This window comes from Solea solea, chromosome 5, assembly GCF_958295425.1.
Source record: "Solea solea chromosome 5, fSolSol10.1, whole genome shotgun sequence".
NCBI classification, from domain to species: Eukaryota; Metazoa; Chordata; class Actinopteri; order Pleuronectiformes; family Soleidae; genus Solea; species Solea solea.
The window spans coordinates 21,762,938-21,782,335 of NC_081138.1; the positions used below are offsets into that span (position 1 = coordinate 21,762,938).

The 19,398-nt window shown below is 42.7% G+C and overlaps 1 protein-coding gene across 7 annotated transcripts in view; it reads left to right on the forward strand.

Annotated features, from left to right (window-relative positions):
* Positions 1 to 19,027, forward strand: part of esrrga (estrogen-related receptor gamma a) — a 143,889-nt gene extending 124,862 nt beyond the window's left edge. For all 7 annotated transcript variants that reach the window (XM_058629435.1, XM_058629429.1, XM_058629431.1 and 4 more), the window contains 3 exons: positions 14,340 to 14,446; positions 14,566 to 14,728; positions 18,183 to 19,027. In XM_058629435.1, the coding sequence (XP_058485418.1) occupies positions 14,340 to 14,446; positions 14,566 to 14,728; positions 18,183 to 18,427 (515 nt within the window). In that variant the 3' untranslated portion in view covers positions 18,428 to 19,027. The remainder of the gene's footprint in view (positions 1 to 14,339; positions 14,447 to 14,565; positions 14,729 to 18,182) is intronic.
* Positions 19,028 to 19,398: the final 371 nt, after the last annotated feature.

Genomic DNA, 19,398 nt, shown 5'->3' on the forward strand with positions numbered 1-19,398 from the left:
ACTTCCCCTCCACTATTCTCTCGCTTCCCTATCTCTTTTTACTTGCGCTTTCTTTCCTCACAGTCATTTTACCTCTCTTTCTTTCTTTCGTTCCCCTTTCAATTTTGACACTCAGGATAAGCGGTCTAGGTGTCGACAGCAACGTGGTATGATTGAGCTGTGAAAATGGGTAGGTGGTGGAGGGGGGGGGGGGTGATGATGAGAGAGAGCAGGTGAAGAGGAGGGGTGCAACAATTAGTACTCGATTAGTATTCAACCAGTAATTGAGTGCTTGTGACATTACATTTGTGTTTCTTTGCTGAGTGTGCAATTTTTACATTAAAGGCAAATGATATACAAGCCAAAAAGGTGCTTGCATGTCCATATCCATATTAATATGCAATTTACCTCTCCTGTGCAGTTTTACTAATATTAAGAGTCACAAAACCTTTGTTTTTGTGCGTCATGTAGACACGACAATCATTTTCTCTTCCATTTGGGGGAATTTGAACACCTTTTGCCTCTTCAGACAATGCATTTTTCACATAAGTGCAGCAACTAATGCACATTTTGTGGCTTCCTGCATGACCTGACAGGGTTGATTCTAAACTGACATTTCTACACAGACAGAACGACAGCTCAGATTACATCCCTGATTCTACAGGTGATGGGTAAAAAAAACAAACAAGTGAGTTGAAGGTAAATAGTGATCGACAAGATGAGGTTTCAATCAAAACATACCGGATGAGGGTGAAGGTGAGAGAACCTCAACATAACCCACACACTTCCCCAAGAGCCTTTAATACAATACCATTCTGACCGGCTCGCTAAATATCCAACACCTCTTCAACCTCTCCTCTGACCTCTCCCTTTCTCTCGCTCTGCCTCTTTCTCTCCCTCCCGTTTGCCCTCCCTCTGACCTTAACGCCAACCCTGGCTCTCTGTGGTATCCTTAACCTCTTCATTATCAAGTCAACCTCATTTCTCAACTCCATCCCTTCCCTCCCTCCCTCCCTCCCTCCCTCCGTCATCACAGCGTTGTCAGCTCTGGTTTTTGAGTCAGTATCAGTCAGACGAGTCACTTGCTCAAAATGTACCTTTTAATCAACAGTGGTACAACACAGGAAACTCACGTGGAGTAAAGTCTGCGGCAGTTAATCGTTCAGTCAATGTAGTAAATGACTGTTAAATGAATCAGCGACGATTTTCCTTTGCTTCTCTATGACTCTAAGACTGAATATCAGTTTAATCAATAACACAAATAAATCTTGGCTGCCGCGCTCTCTCTTTTGCGAATAGAAGTGTTTCTCTTGTTGCGCTGATTTATTTAACCAGTTTAGCGGTTAGCCGCTCAGAGTGCCAGTTAGCCAATCAGTCAGTCAAGTAACTAGACAGCCAGTCAGTCAGTCAGTCGGCCAGAAAGACAGTCATTCACTCAGCGAATATTGATTAATAGGGGTGTCTTGCTCCTTTTAGCAAATCAATTGTTGAGTCAAAGCAGCCAAGGGGAACCTCTGCATACACACACACACACACACACACACACACAGTCAGTACATACAAGCAGATATTCACCCCTTATCCCTAAACGTGCAGCTCACTAAATTAACACTGACACACATTGTAACACTTAACAATGAGCTTCACCAAATGCAGAACCGTATATGTGTGTGTGTCTGTGTGTGTATGTGCGCTTGTGTGCGTGTGTGTGTGTGTGTGTAAAAGCCCAGACTGGCAATGATGTCACTCCACAGCCGTCCTCATTAAGTCTGGTGATGTCATCAATCAGCAAAGAGGTTGTTGGGCTTTGGCTCAGACAGTGGTAAATCAGAGAAGAAACGTGTCCGCCAGCACTTACACAAACACACACGAGTGCGAGCTCGTGCACAAACATACAGTTTTACATTTGTTACATTAGCGAGCTCTGTCCTAAGTGTTAGCCTGAGGAGAGAAACACAAGCATCCTCGTGTTCTATTCCCCCTGCAATAAAATGCCTGGTCTAATTCCACATTTTCACAAAAACTCTTGGAAATGCACACACACACACACGCACAAACACACACACACAGCTTTGTCCTGATTCTGTCGACTGAGGCTAGTTCACCTTGACAGCTGCAACATGCTGGGCGGCTCCTTAACACGCAAAAATGCAGCGAGTTTACACCGACACACTGACCCGTCGCAGTGTGTCGGTGTGACAGTTGCATCAAACCTTTCCAACAAACCTGATATTGCTTAATTACTAATGACGATTTAATCCAATTTCTTTTTAACATGCAACGATAATAAGTCTGCTGAAGTTCAGGTAGTTCATGAGAGTTCATCTGTGCTGCTAGATCTAAGGTGTTTCTTTTGACTTTCTTTCAGACAATTTTTTGTCTAAAAGTCCATCACAGTGCCACATAGAGACAAATAACCATTCACTCTCACACTCATGGTCATGGTTAGATTGTCCTTAATTTACCTAATCCCCATTTGGACTGTGGGAGGAAGCCGGAGAAAGACCCTTGTTCCGACCGGGTCCCGAACCCGAGTGCTAACCACGACACCAACTCTGCGGCCCAACATTTAAACTGCTTTCTAAACCTTGTGTTGCCCCACATGTGAGCATGAAACCCTAATATTCAGAAGCAGTCATCTGACATTTTAATCGTATACAGCCACATGGCTTTGGATCCCATTAAGTTTAGTCAAATTGAGTCTCTTCACGTGTGTTGCTCTTCTCCGAGCACCGTTGGCCGCGTCAGATTTCCAATTCTTCTAGTCCCCGAGCTTCATAACACATTTAGAGGTTCGATATCTTTGTTTCAAGTACGTGTGTTTGTTTGCCTCGTTTTTCCACATCAGTGCATTATCAGAAATATCTTATTTTCCAGTGCTCCATGGTTTCCTGCCCATACAAACAAACACGTCCCTGTTTGCAGATGAAAACAAATATTGATGAAATCAAATTAGACAAGAATATTTGATATCCGAGCTTAATGTTTGGATTAAGTTGGGCTTTCTTATTGGATTAAGCCTGTGAGTATTGGAAGCATTTCATCAATATGAGAAAACAGAGGAGGAAAGCAGATTTCCTTTTCCCCTTTTTTTTTTAGCGCCAATACCGTCTGCTATGGTCGTGACATGTTTCATTTTCATTCTTTCAGATTTCTCTGCTCAGGTTTAATAAAAGAAGTAAATAATGCCACATTTAATGTTTTCTACACACACATATTCAGTCTCTGAGGGCACGGTTTGGCCATGTTGACTCTTCTGTCTGTCGGATGCCCTGTGTTTGTTTTGTCATCACAGTGTTAACAGTGTTTCCATGACGACATACCTGCGATGGCACTCAAACACATAGGTGCCTTTGTTTCGCACACAAACTCCACGCAAGCTCTCGGACGCTATTACCCCGGTCAGGTCACACCTTGGTGGGTGACACACACCTTAAGTGTCACACATGGTAACGGGTGCCACAGTGTCACAGCTGAGCTATAATGAGGTGGAAAACACCCAAGTCACCAGACATGACATCAGACCGAACATCACAGAGATTTTTCACACTGTGACAGAACTTATACAGTCAGGGGAAGATTTTGATTATTTCTTATGGCTCAGGATCAAAAGTATTGACGGGCCAATATCTTGAGATGTAATTACCAATACGCTGATGTCAAATACCAATACGTGACTTAAAGAATCATGCCACGGAATGTTGACTCACGCGTGTCTCTACTTCACGAGTCCTCGTCGTGCCACTTATTCCAGGACAATGAGGATAATGTGAACTGGCCAAAGAAGAAGAGTCAATATCAGGATAATGGCAGATATTATCATATGATGATTTACGATCGTATGATATTAACGCCCTGATTGGCAAACCGCATCTTATCTTATCATGCGTTATAATATGACATTTTAAAGGAGGAGTGAAGTGGTTTGCATAAAACAAAATGTCACACCTAACCAACCAGTACCTTTATCAAGTTCACTTCTCTAAAACAAGTGAATTACATGTTTTTTATTTTTGATTACACTGATGAAAATCCGCACAGTTGGCTGATAAATAACGAGTCATAATGTCATTCGGGGATGGATTAATATTTCATTTCAAGTAAAAGTTGAGGGGGGGACAAAAAAAAATCACTGAAGTTGTGAGATTTACACTCAGTCGCTCGGTAGCTATTGCTGTTTTTCTTATTAGTGTGATTACATTAGCAAATCAAATTTGTCTATCAGCCTTTGAGACACAGCCTGCAATCTGAGTACACTGTCTAATCTGCATCAAATAACGTCTGTCACTGATCGCACACACACACACACAGCGAACACAAGAGAGGAGACGCAGGCATGGGCGTGTCCAAGCGGCACACAGCCATGAACACACACACACGTGTGTATACTTCAAAAACACATCACACCCACTGTGGAGAAAGTGTACACACGGACAGATGTGCACAGTTTTATCATATGTGACATCAAATGAGCAGTAACAAATAAATCAGAACACCATCTGTGTGTGTGTGTGTGTGTGTGCGCGTGTGTGTGTGTGTGTGTGTGCATGCACGTGGAGACATAGAGGCGATGTGATGTGATGTGATGTGATGCTGGTGGGGCATAAAGATAGATGATCATAATTATGCATAGGCCAAACTCCCATTTCAGATCATCCTCCTCCTGTGTCTGTGGGAGTGCACATGTATACACACACACACACACACCTATGCATGCAGCAAATCTAGCGTAAGGAGAAACAGGCTTGTCGTCATTTCTGTCGGTTCATACAAAGTTCACAGACATTCTCTCTCTTTCTTTCTCTCTCTCTCTCTCTACACATGCTCTTCTTCTGTATATATCTATGTGTTTCCCTCTCTTTCCCACTCCACGGCTCTTGTTCCTCACTTTCTTTCTTCTTTCCGTGTTTTTTTCTTCACATTTTCCTGCACTTTCTTTGGTGTGTGCAGTCCTTCTCACCTCTCCTTCCTTCCTTCCTTCCCTCCTGATGCTCTCTCTGCCCTCGTCTCCCGTCCTCCCTCTCCCACCCCCTTCTTGTATCTCCCCCGCTGCCTCCCTACTATCCTTCATCCATCGTTCCTAAATAACAGTCTGGAGGATTCATCCTTTCCATCAGGGAATAAGCAGGTGGGAAAATAGGATTGGAGCGTGCCTGTCACCATCTGGGGACGACTTATGGCCTATACACACACACACACACACACACACACACACACACACATGCAGTTTGTATACATACATACATGTGTGTGTATTTTCAGGGATGTAATGGTACAGGTTTGGCGCAGGACGTTTTGTTGTGTTTGTGTTGTGATCCTAATCATTTATGATTGACACAAAGGTAGAAAATCTAACACACGTGTCCAAATGTGCGCTGTTATCTTCAGCCGACATTTATAAAATGTGTGTTTTTCAGGATGAATAACAGTTAAACACACATAAACAATACTATCAGACATGTCAGAGTCTGGCAGAGGTATATGATTTTAACTCTCTGGCAAATACCTGATCTGAATACATCAACGATCAAACGCTTTTCTTTCTGGTTGGACGTGAAAATGTGAAAAATAATAACAGTGCTTCATTGTAGGTCTGAAGTGGTTTCTTATAGGGCCACTTCACCCCAAAACATACATTTTTTTTTACTCATTTCCAGAAATAAGTGTGTTATTCGATCATCAGACAGTGAATCTGAGACACACGTCTCGTTCCCACAACAACAGAGGAAAAAAAAAATCAATAAAATTGACAAAAAGTCAAAGAAAATAAAATCCCTACAATGCTCCTTACTGTGTTTCTGTAAAGTTTTATGAGTGAGTGGAAAAAAGACACAACTCTCCTTAGCAACCACTGTTGTGCGGGTGAAGCAGCTCATCCCCCATTTTGGGAACCGCTGAGCTCATGCAAAGAGAATAAATAAATAAATAAATGAAAATGTATTAGCGTCAAAAAAATGCTCTTCCACTTGTTTCCCTGTCCTCACGATCACAGTCAAGGCAATAGGCCTTCCATACAGAGGACATCTATGTGTCGCACGTATCACTTTTTCACTTTAATTTGTCTTTTTGTTTTTGTTTTTTTATTTGACCGTATCCACCCGTGTATGCCTGTTCCACACACAGCACTTATACATCTTTATACACGTGTGTCAGTTGCCACCTGCTTCGTCGCGAGGGGCCACGGTCTGTCGTTTCGCCGCTAAACAACAAACACACACACACAGCATTAATATGGTGTGTGTGTGTGTCTATTTAATCTATCTGTCTTGATATGTTTCATCTGCAGACTGCTACCGCAGCTGGCTGCCTTATTGTGTGTGTTACAAAGCACACATGTGCATACTTAAGTTTTAAATACTGTATCATAGCGCCATACAGCAGCGTTACCAAATGGCACGGGCGTGTGTGTGTGTCTGTGTGTCTGTGTGTGTGTGTGTGTGCTGTCAATCATGCCACACACACAGACGAACCAAACCATTGGCTGGCTTGCTGATGATGACATATGAGTTCCTGGCCTCGGTAATGGCTGTTAAATCTCATAATTACACGCTTCTTTATTGCAATGCATAATGACCCTGCAGCACTATTGGACAATTAATTAAGATTTTCAGCCCAGGCTTTTCCGAGGCCAGATGAGGAGGTAGAATGAGATCTAATGTTCTTGTCTTGGAGCTAGGACATTAAGGCATGATGGTATAGGAGAGAGAGGGCTGCGTCCATCCGTTTTGATCTCTTGTCTTTCTTTTTCTTTTCTCTTTTTTCCCTGCGTATCTCTCGCTGCCTATTGCTTCGATAGTCGAGCCTTTCCTCTCAGTGCTTGTCCTGGATGATGATATTGGACACCATATCTCTTATCTGTGAATGGTAAATTAATCCCTGTGGAGTTTCTGCAGTTCTCTCTCCATTGGAAAGCTACGGAGGATTAGGAAGATAAAATCAACACAGCCTAGTAATCTCATATTCAGACACCAGACCTGGACACGGACCAGTGGGCTTTATTTTAAAGCCACAATCAGCAAGTTTCTATTCACACATCAATAGTGGGTTTTTTTTTTTCATTACATTATTTACTTTATATAGTTTGGCGTTTCGTTAACGTAGGTGTCCTCTGTGCGACGAGTGTGAAGTAAATGTGGTAACAGAGAATTTTAAGTAAGAAGAAAAATAAGTGAAACTGTTTTATGCACAGTGGTTGAGGATTTGGGCTTTTCAGGAGAATTTTTGATTTTATTTTGTTTTCTCCCGAAAAGGTAATCCACCAAGAGATCAATAATCTGTCACAACGCAGTTAATTGAACAACCTGGGAAAATGAATTAATCGCAGACTAGATAGATAGACGGATAGACAGATGGATCGATAACTGAACTACTGACTGGGCAGTTTTTGTTTTTCCACTCATACAAGTCTTTACAACTGACAGAGCTAAAGGCTGTGGATTTACATTGATTGTCCAAACTTAACAGTGTGTTTCCCATTTAGTAAAACATTGTCCGATCGCCTCTTAGCTTGAACACTGAGAAATAACAAGTACTGTTTCCATAAATGTTGATCAGAGTTGTCAGTTTTCTTCAAACGTGCCTGTCAGCACTGGTGTGCTATCTGTGTCTCGTCTCGTCTCGGTGTGTGTGTGTGTGTGTGTGTGTGTGTGTGTGTGTGTGTGTGTGTGTGTGTGTGTTTGTGTGTGTGTGTGTAAGCTTCTCTGTTGTGTGAACACATGCTTAATTCCCCTGACAGATTTGCGCACACATGCACATCCCCACATACACTCACACACAGTGGTCATTCCTGCCTGCATCAGCACTGTATTGTGGGACGCAGAGGCTGGAGGATAGACGGTCAAAAGGGGAAAGGCGGCTGGAAAGAGTGAAAGAGAAAGTAAAAAAAAAAATAAATAATGCATTAAAAATGGACACCCAGTGGATATTATCAAGCAGAGCAGAGATTATTGTAAACGAGCAGTACTCATGCCTCTATATCGAGCCAGGAAGATGGTACATGCCCACACACACACACACACTGTCACCCCCATGCTCCTTGACACGGCCCTGGCGGAGCTAGAAGTGGGTAATTAAAATGTAAATATTGATATTTTATTATTTGAAATAGCTCCACTGCAATGCTCTTAATGTCACTCCATCTGTCGCCTCCGCTGGGACATGGGGTTGCCCTCGGTGACTGGCTAACCCACCGCCACCCCACCCTCCCCACCTTTATAACCCAGAGATGGCACCAGCCATAACACACAGCCCTCGATGGCCATCTCTGTGTTGCTACATCTCCATTTTGGGTCTAATTAAGTGTTGGAATATTAGTATCTTGCAACCACAGCACACAACTCTTCACTCCTGACTCTCTATTACTTAACACACACACACACACACACACACACATAGAGAGAGAGCACTCATCTCCACTACAGCTATGGGAAGAATGTAAGTGTTAATCTTGCGGTGCTGATGATAGTGTCTAATGTATGCAATTAACAGTCAGCCAGGGCTGAGGGTTTGGTAATTAGCTAGCTGTTCACACTGATTAGAGGCTACTGCAACCCTATGACTGCTCGACTCTCCCCGAGGCCTCGCGGGGGGAAAAAGGGGAGGATGTGGGGGGGTTTAGAGAGAGAGGGGGAGGGTACAAGGAGGAAGAAATAGAGGGGGGGAAAAAAGATATTCTTTAGCCCAACAATATGGGAGGGGATGAAGGTGAAAGTGATGATGCATGCTTGCAGTTGTTGGGTTCTTATGCGTAGTCTAACTAAACACAGATACTCTCAGTCGTTTACCATGTTGTCAGATGATAACCCAAAGGACATCCCTTTAAATTTGGCCTGCACGCTTAATTTGACTCAAGGATGAACTGATTAGAATTTGTTGCTCAAAGGTCAAGATCACTGTGACCCCACAAAATACGTTTCAATCATAAATGAGGAAAAATACATGTTATAAATGCTTGTTTGTTTGTTTTTGTTGTTGCTGTTTTTAATCTTCTTCCTAAATGATCTACTAGTTTTAGTGAAGTGGGGACAGATATTGGTGGACTGAGAGTTGACTGGCTGGCAGCATCATGATTGGAGTTTAGAGTAGTGTGTGTGTGTGTGTGTCTTTAAGCCCTGCTAAATTAGCTGCTTCTCTGTGTAGATTTGTTTCCATCTCGTTGCGCATCTCTGTGTAATTGGGTCAGCTGGTGTGTGTGTGTGTGTGTGTGTGTGTGTCTTTTCCTGTGTGTGTGTGTGTTGATTCAGCCTGGCCAAAGCCATCACAGGGGGTCTGTGTTCATTTGGGCAGGCGTCTGGCCTTATGGTTACGAAACAGTTTGAGATATGAAGACGCACAAATGCATCACGAGACGGTTCTTACCTGAGAGTGTGCAACAATCTAACACAAACACGTAGAGAGAGAGTCTCAGTCTGAGTGGGGAAGAAAAAGCACTCGAGCCACATAACACACACACACACACACACACACACACAGACAGACACACGCAGGGCCGTGACGTTCCTGTAACTGTTGGAAACTTCACGTGTTCTAATGCAATCTATATCTCAGTGGGCCAGTAGATTTAAATGTGTCCCCTGCAGCACACAATACGTGTTGACGCTCCATATAGAGAAAAAACTGTTCTCCTCCATCTGCAACAATCATGAATCTGTATTCCTATTATAGAGATTATGTGTCAAAACATGTTATTTCCTCACATATCACTTGTGTTATTACACGTTTAATACACTCCCAGGGCACCACAATGACACCACGTCACTCATTAGTTGAACATTTTAAACTCTAGTGCAGGATTCCTCTCGTGTATGACTTTGATAGTCCAGTTCCTGTCGCCGTGCTTGGTGTGAATTCAGTTACGCCACACTGTGTTATATTTCTGTGACAATGTGTGAAAGCTTTTATTTGTGCCTTCGAGACCGATGCCTCTCGATAAGTGAGTGAATCGTTGACAGAGCAGCTATTTTAGTTGATTTCGTTTGTGAGACTCATTGATCCATAGAAGACGGTTTGGGTTATAGTTATTTTGGTGTTTCTTTTAATAAATATATCATATAATTTACTATTACAAATGTCTCAAATCAAATCACATCACTTTAAATGTGCTCTAAAATAGCACACAAATTCTTTTAAGCGCTTATAAAGGTAAGTCATGTGCAGCCAGTTTTCTCACCGACATACAAACATGTGTACGATGGGTTTTTTGCCGGTATACGACAGGTATTACAGATGTGCGTCACACCAACACACACACACACACACACACACACACGTGTGCTGGTACTCATAAGCATCACACTCAGTACCCACTGGTTCCCATTTGCCCTGTAACCACAACAAAATAAATATAGGCCTCCCGTACATGTGTGTCTGTGTGGGTCCATGTATCAACTGGGGCGTGAGAGAGAGAGCTGTCCTGTGTGTGTGTGTGTGTGTGTGTGTGTGTATATATCTGTGTGCTAGACTGTTGTGCGGTCTTGGGTGTAAATGTGCAGTCAGGACTCATTTGGCAGACAAACTGGCCGCAGGGTGGCTTGGGAATCGACGTCTGTTTGTGTGTGAGTTTGTCTTTATATGTGTATCAGACGGAGCAAAGGGGGGTGAAAAGACACAGAGGGAGGGAGAGAGAGAGGAAACAGCAGAGGTTAAGTCTGCATGAATGCACTGTAGCCTCTTTCTGTCAGGACAATGTATGGCACATGCAAACACACACACACACACACATCCAGATTCTCCACACGCTGTTTATAGATACGCACAAGTCGACTTTTGACTGTAAACATTTTCCTGAGGTGTTTATGGTCTCAGTCGCTGGTTTCATGTCTTGGGTATACGAGGTAATTGTCATGCAGGAAATGTGCAGATGCATTTTCACTGGCAACAGATTCACTGCAGTGTTGTGTTCTTAACTCTGAGGCGAACAGCACATCGAGGGGAAAGTTGTACTCGTCTCTGCTTGTGTGATCAGGCGGTTTGTGTGCCTTTAACACCGAGCCTATCGCAGATGACGCGTGTGCATTACTGTAACTGCGTGACAATTTGTGCTAGCGGAAACATTGCAACGGTTGCTGAAAGCTGAGAAGTTGCACGTTAAAGCCAACATGTGGTTATTACGGTAATTTCACTCACACGCAGCAACTTTGTCACCAGAGAGGAGAGCGATGGAAAAACACCTGTACATAGTTTTTGTCTTAATGTCCAAAAACTATTTCTTTGGCTTTTTTTTTAAGACAAAACTGACAGAAATGTTACTGTAAATATCTCATTTCTAATTTAACACCCAAAATCTGGGGTTCATGTACAACTACAGTTTCTTTTTGTTTTTCTTTATTTTAAATTCTTAATACACTATTTTAACATGCAGTACATTGTAAATAACTGCCAGATATTGAAAGTTATATGGAAAAAAAAAACATTTTCTGGCCCTTTTACGTGGACATTTTGAGCCTTAAAGGGTTAATAAGTGTAGATTTCTCCCAATGCCTGGTGTTCGGTTAACACTGACAAAAAGAAATAAAAAACAATTGCAAAATCATGCAATAATTGTCTAGAGGTTGTAAGAATGGGTCTTCAGTTATGTTATATGTGTAGTAACCTTGCGTTAGTGTACATTCAGCTGAGCAAACGTTCACTGTACACAAACACGCTCGTTCTCGCACACATCACATAAGATGTCTTATCAACAATGGGCAGAAAGGAAATGTAATTAGAGCCAAATAAGGAACCTTCCTTTGTCAAAAATCACAGGTATGAAAGAAAGGTCCCCACCCCATCCCTCCTTCTCACAACTCTCCTCCTTTTACTTTCTTCTCTTCCGCTCTCTCTCTCTCTCTCTCTCTCTCTCTCTCTCTCTCCCCCCATCAATACCTCTCTCTCTCCATCATCAGCACTAAATTCCCATTGATGTTTCTTTTCTTCTGCTGTATTGATCGCTCCATGAGAAGGAGGGGAGGAATGGAGGAAGGGAAGAAGGGAGAGATGGCGTTATCTGTTAATTAATTTGTCCTGAAGCCGGCTGCCTATTAATCAGACAGATAAGAGGCATTGGATGGCTGAACGGCGCAGACAGGCGGAGGGGGTCGAGGAGGCACACACACACACACACACACACACACACACACACGGAAATATACATAGAACAGCACAGACTCACAGAAACGTGTATGTGTGGGAATGCGAGAGAACACACTCACACACACACACACGTGCGCGCATCCTGATAAAAATCATTGATGTATCTCAATAAGAAAAGGTGCACTTTCAGCTCAATAAATTAATCACAAGGATTTTAATTATTGGTGTTTCTGTGTGTGCGTGCGTGTGTGCGCGTACATTTTTAGTGTAATTACAAGGGAGTATGTTTGTTGATGCTGGCATTATTAAAGAACAGCTAGTCATGCAGACTTTTTGTTTTTTTATTGTGTTTGCCTTGTGTGTACTCATCATGTGTGCCTTCACTGGCATCAGATCTCATTTTATTAGAGGAGAAGTGACTGAACCCTGCTCCCAATGCCATCACACACACACACACACACACACACACAGATACTGGCACCATTTAAAATGATATTAACCTTCACTCATTTTTACTCTTCTCTTCACTTGACCTCCTGGGTTTGATAGATTGGTTGTGTGTGTTCGCTAATTTTAGCAATGCCAGTCCTTATTTCCATGCCCATGTTGATTGGTGACATTTGTCTGTATGAATGAAGTGTGTGTGTGTGTGTGTGTGTCAGTGTGCGCGCACGTGTGAACGAAAACCCCATAAGAAATTCACCTCTAATCCCTTCTGATGATTTCATTAAGTAGAAGACACTGGCAGTTGGCAACAATAGCGCTCCCTTCACTCTGTTTGTGTGTGCGCTTCATTCATACACCTGGTTTGGGAGTGGTTTCATTCCCAAAGTCTCCCTCACAAACAGTTAATGTGTGTGCAGGTGTGTTTTTGTGACACCGTGTGTGTGTGTGTGTGTCAAAATGTGTGCAGGGGTTGAAGATGCAATGAATTAGAGCACAGTATAAACAACAATAGCCTTCAACCTCGACATAATGAGACGCCTACCGTCAACGCACTTGCAAGATAAGAGCCCCAATTCACAAGCATGCACACACACACACACACATGCACAATCACACACACACTGCAGCAGATGTTGTAGAAGGAATATCTCCCCCTCTCATCTGCCTACGTCTCCTGGCAGTATGCTGCACACTGCAGCAAGGTCTGACAGGTGTGCTTACATGGCCCACTGTCTTTGCTTTTCCTATGAAGGCACTTTCCTAGACACACACATACACACACACACACACACATATAGGCAGACTGGCAAGTGTGAATGGACAGGTGTGTGAGGAGAGGACAGCTGTGAGGAAAGGTGTGTGTGGGCAGGTGTTCCATTAAAGAGACAGACCGAGCAACGGCAAGTAGGAGACCAGTTCACTTAGGTACGGCCGTAATGAAAAGATTAAGGTGAAGATGTGAAAACTGTTTTGAAGAAGAGAAGAGCGACAGAGCCGTGCAGTCGACCAAAAGACAAGAAAACAAGACCTGTAAACGAATGTATCTGGGTAAACCAGAGTCAGAGACACACAGATGGTGAGTCAGTGTGTGTGTGTGTGTGTGAACACATACACACACACAGCCAGATAAAACAGGCATGGATTGAGACTGGAGAGACAGACAGATATAGACATAGGCAAACAGAAAGTCATGGATTGACACTGGAGAAAGCAGTCGTTTTTGAGGCCATAGCAGCAATTAGTGTGTGTGTGAGAGAGCATTGATCATGGAGGTTGTGTCAGGGGGAGATAAGGCCTACCTATTCCCAGAGAACAGCCCTGAGCACAGGTGAGAGAGAGAAAGAGGAGGCGGACTCTGGTCCACTGGATGGATGGATGGATGGATGGAGGGTGGGTGGGCAGGGAGGAAGGAGGGCTAAACTTGACCCTCTCTCCAGCATCAAAAACAAGCCTTTTTTTTAAAAGTCTCTTTACTTCTTGTTACGTTCACTTTCAAAGGCTGTTTCATGTTAAGCATGAAAAGCATATTCAGGATGATTTATAGTAATATAATCTGTGAGTCTAACTACGCATAGGCCAAGTTAGAAACTTTATGGAATATCAAGACTGACACGGACTCTGTTTATTTTCATATTCAGTTTACTATGAATAAGAACAAAGGCATGCGTAAAGTGACCAGAACTCTTTGTGTATTAGGAACATGGAGAGGCCTTTACCAACCCAACCAAAAAGCTTTCTGTGTCGAGCCTGACCCGAGTCATGTCCTGCAACCTTAATAGTTAATATTTCCTGTAGTGTAGAACATGTAAAATAAAAACTGGTCTTCCTTTTTTGTTCGAACACAGGTTTCTCCACGCTGTCTTTGGCAGACCAGATGAGTCTACTGCAGAGTGCATGGATGGAGATCTTGATCCTGCGCGTGGTGTACCGCTCCCTGTCCTTTGAAGACAAGGTTAGTGTCTTTGACACCATTTTCTTTCATAAAACTATGTATACATGGACACACTGTGTTATATAAGTGTTCATTTGGAACCACTTCACCTGTCTGTGTCTGTTTGTGTTTGTCTGTAGCTGGTGTACGCTGAGGACTACATCATGGATGAGGACCAGTCAAAGCTTGCTGGACTTCTGGACCTGAACAACGCCATTCTCCAGCTGGTCAAGAAATACAAATCCATGAAACTAGAGAAGGAGGAATTTGTCACGCTCAAGGCGATCGCCTTGGCTAACTCAGGTTTGACACTCTCATGTTGTTATTGTGCGTTATCTTTGTCTGCATGTGTTTGAGTCTGCGAGTACATGAGCGGGACTGGTGGGGAAACAGTTAATCCTTGGGATCTCCGGTCCCGTGGGACTCGTTTAAACTGAATCATTAAGGGACTCATTTCAATATTTCACACACACACACACACACACACAAATGTGACACAACACACACTTTCACCCACATATTTTCTGTTAAACCTGCGTTTGTCAAACCTCCTAATTAACACACAGTCGTATCAACATACATTCCCATAATAGCCACACATAGCTGCAATCATTTAGCACATGCAAACACACACACACACACACCTTACACACCCTTAAACAAAGTGACGTTCCCTTTTACAATTAGCATAGTCGTCTCTTCAGATGCCTGTTAAATAAGGTGAAATCGTTAGAGCACAAAGTCCGTCAATAAAGCCCCCTCTCTGATGTATCCAGCCACATCGACAGCTGACTGGCTCACGCGCGCTCACACACGCACACACACGCACACACACAGACACTCGCGTGCGCCTCCTCTTCCTCCCATGACCCGTCTTTTGAACTTTGTCTTGGAAGCCGGCCAGCTCTTCAGTACTCTTTAATTACAAGGGGGGAGCTGTCAATACAATGTGTTTAAATGGGAAAGCTTTGAATAAGGAGGGAGGGGCCTTTTGTCTGCCACCATCGACACACACACACACACACACTCACACACACACACACACTCACACACACCACCAAATCCACCAGTTTCTTCTCTGTTAACACGTGTGAACCATTGTGAAATATTTGCCCACACACAAACACAGTCATGCAGATCCAGAACTAATGGCATTGTTTCCCCGTGAACTGTGTGTGACAATCATTCTCCTGCCTCTGAGCAGGTGTGTGTGTGTGTGTGTTGTTTGATGAATGTTGCTACTCCTACTGTGCTGCATTCCAAACCAGAGAATGTATACTTTTATTTATTTATTAGTTTGAACTGAACTGAAGGTTTGTTTTCATTCTAAATATGATGTAGATTCAATGATAATAAAATGACGTCAACACTAGATTCAGTTGCTAAAAAGTAGTTGTAGTAGAAAAATTACCATTTTAGATAAAAATGCCTATATACAGTAGGTTGTGCTGAAAAAAGGTATATACGACAAGAATTCTTATAGCCTCTTAACATAGTAATGAAAAAAGCAGCCTAAATGCTCTCTGTTGTAAGGGTTAATTATGTTTTTTGTTAATGTTAAGGAGTTTGCTTAGATATTTTAAGTGACAGGCTGAGGGCATACCATGATGGAAAACCATGATCTGGTCTCATTTTTAAGCACTTTTTTAAGCCCCTTTTTCCTTTAATCACACCCAATACATAAACGACATTAATATGAATTATTTTCCTTTTAAATGTAATTCACATTTGAAATGGTATTTTATTTTTTTTTATTTTTTTTTAAAAACAACCTAAAAGGAAACAGCTGACACCCAAACAGGAACTTTGCATCATTTGCCAGACTCTGTAACTGCTCTTCAAGACAACAGAATGCTAGCATTAGCATTTTGAAGGGCACTGACACTAATTAATTCACAGGATGCTAATCATCTGCATTAATGAAGCCAGGCCTTAAGAAATGTTAGCAAACGTGCCTCACATGTAAAGACTGCTAAACTAGCCGTGTGTGTGTGTGTGTGTGTGTGTGTGTGTGTGTGTGTGTGCGCGTGTGTGTTGCACTTTGAGTCGTGTTAACGTGTGTTTTATCAGCCTTATGTGCTCGTGCTCATTAACGCCTGCTGTTTTACTTGAGAGTGTCGTGCAGGTCATGGCACAGGCGGCGGCCATGTTTAAATACCAAACACACACTATATTCAATCAAAAACTCTTTCAAACTCATTCAGCTGCAGTTTAACATGTGGTAATGAGAAGCTTCAGGAAACCACCTGACTCAAGAGGGGAAGGAATATCAGACTGACGCTCAGATTGATTCAGCTAGAGATACCACATGCAGAAATAATGTCAAATATATTTGACCTGCAATTCTTTTTTAAAATGAATTATGCTAAAAGAAAACAGATTTTGTATATATTTATATCCCACATTATTAGTCTAAAGTTAAATATCATCTTTCCCAAACAAGTGGAACACTCACTGTTATATAAACAGGGGAAAAAGAAGAACATTTGAAGACTGATTGAATTTTCTATTGATCCCTATAGAATCCAAACCACTATCTGCTCCTGAATACTGATACATGCATTACACTGTATAGATCCAACCATACAGTATGTGTGTTTCTGTTGTAAGCTGTTGTGTTCACATCTTTCATTTATGAATGTTTCTGTTTCCCTTTCAGTTGAATGTATATTTTATATGCAGCCGCTCTTTTGTCGTTGGCGTGTATTTGTGCTTGTGTTCATATTTGTCTGAGAACGATACGGTGACAAGTGTGTGGATGGATCATGAGTCAATATACTGTAGAGCTGCAGGAGCAGGCCAAGCAACAAAGCACAACAACAACAAGAAAAGACACATATTACCACTTCATATCTCTGTTATATGACATCAAACTAAATTAACAATTACTCATAGATGTGCAGGTTGGAGCTGTTCATTTGAGTTTGTTTCCTTTGAAAATTAACTTAATTAAAAATGATAGATAGATAGATAGATAGATAGATAGATAGATAGATAGATAGATAGATAGATTACTATGAGAACCCATAGCTCTTATGCCCTGTTTGTGCTTGTGTATGTGCACATCTTTATTGGGTGTGGAGAGTACGTATGTGGGGGGAAGCCTATCAATAGTTGCCTTGTGATTATTATTTAACATGCATGTCGTCATTGATCGGACACATTGATCGGAGGTTGGGAGCTAAAGGCCAGCTCACATTAAGACTTTGCCTCCCTCAGGGCCCATATGGAGCATTATTATTGAGGGACGTTCTCAGCTTTTACAGACACAAACGCTGAAGCGCTCCTTCTGTGCCACCTCAAAGGGAGATTACTGATGTTTGTGGCCGGCTACTTGTGCATGCGCACACATGCACACGTGTCACACACGCAGCTGCTGCGTGTCAATAAACATATAAGCTTGCTACTGGAGTGGAACTGCTTTTTTCCATTGATTCCAAGGTGATTTTTTTTAGGAATAAAAGTTGCAAAGAATGTACCGTAACTCTGTGCGGTGTCTGCCTGAAAAGGATAAACATCTTTTATTTATTACAGAGACAAAATATGAACTTTTTACTAACAGACAGGACTTAAAAATATAATACTGTCACCTTTGGAAAAGTGAAATATCAAGATCAAATCTCCAAATCTGCATGTTTTTGCACTGTGGGAGGAAACCAGAGGAGAACATGGGCCTTCTTGATCCGTGTGCAACCGTGTGGCCTGTTATTATCACATGTATTTACATTTTTTCTGCTCTGATTTTTTCCCCTTCAAGACTCCATGCACATCGAAGATGTGGATGCAGTACAGAAGCTCCAGGACGTGCTCCACGAGGCCCTGCAGGACTACGAGGCCTCCCAGCACCAGGAGGATCCCCGCCGGACGGGCAAGCTGCTCATGACCCTCCCCCTGCTCCGCCAGACCTCCACCAAGGCCGTGCAGCACTTCTACAGCATCAAGCAGGACGGCAAAGTCCCGATGCATAAACTCTTCCTGGAGCTGCTGGAAGCCAAGGTGTGAGGACAGGGGAAATGGACGGAGGACAGCCAGACACCAGTCTGAACCACCCAAGCTTCACCTCAAATTCTGAACAGCAACGTTGAATGACCTCTTTCTCTTTGACACGCACACATTCTGACACCTCACACACACACACACACACACAGAAATATGTCCTTGAAGTACGTCTTCTGATGAGTCCCCCCCTTTGAATAAACAAGTCAATTTTACCTTTTGACTCCTAAAACTCCAGCGACCTGAGAAACGTGCACCTGTTTGAATCCGTGCTCTGGGGACGACACTGACAGACTGACATGAACTCGGTATGATTGAAGGGAAGATGATGTTTCCTTCTGACACTACGAACAATCACACACACGTTTCCACGGTGACTCCGGACACTGGCGATCCAAACGGTCACTTATGCATTTAATAACAGTTAAGACGTTATTAATGACGGACGCTAAAATGAGGATACATTTGAAAGACACTTAAAAAAAAACTCTTATCGTTTGAGTTTGGAGAGACTCTAAAGACTGCACTCATGTCTCCGCCCCCCACAGCAGTTTTTTTAAGGTGTTCAACAAAAAACATGTGGGGGAGAAAGGAAAAAAAAAAGAACACTAAGCAAGTATTAACGATGTTTGTTGTCACATTTCATGTACAGTGAGATTTTTTGATGGATGGACAGAAAGAGGAGGAGGAGGAGGAGGAGGAGGATTTTGCCCTGCCAAAGAATGGAGCTCATCCATTCAGAGGATGCCAGCAAACTTAACTGTCACAGCCCTTAACTGTTCCCACTCTGACCCACTAGTGGTTTTCAGTCCTGGCCTTCAAGAGGAGCCTGCTGGTTTTCTGCTGCAACATGTTTTTGTTGTCCAACTGTTGTGGTTAAGATTTAAACCAGCAGGACTAGGATTATAAACCACAGCTGTAAACTCTCTCTCTGGCCCCACCCTCCATTGTCACCTCTTGGTTTTCCATGACTTCAA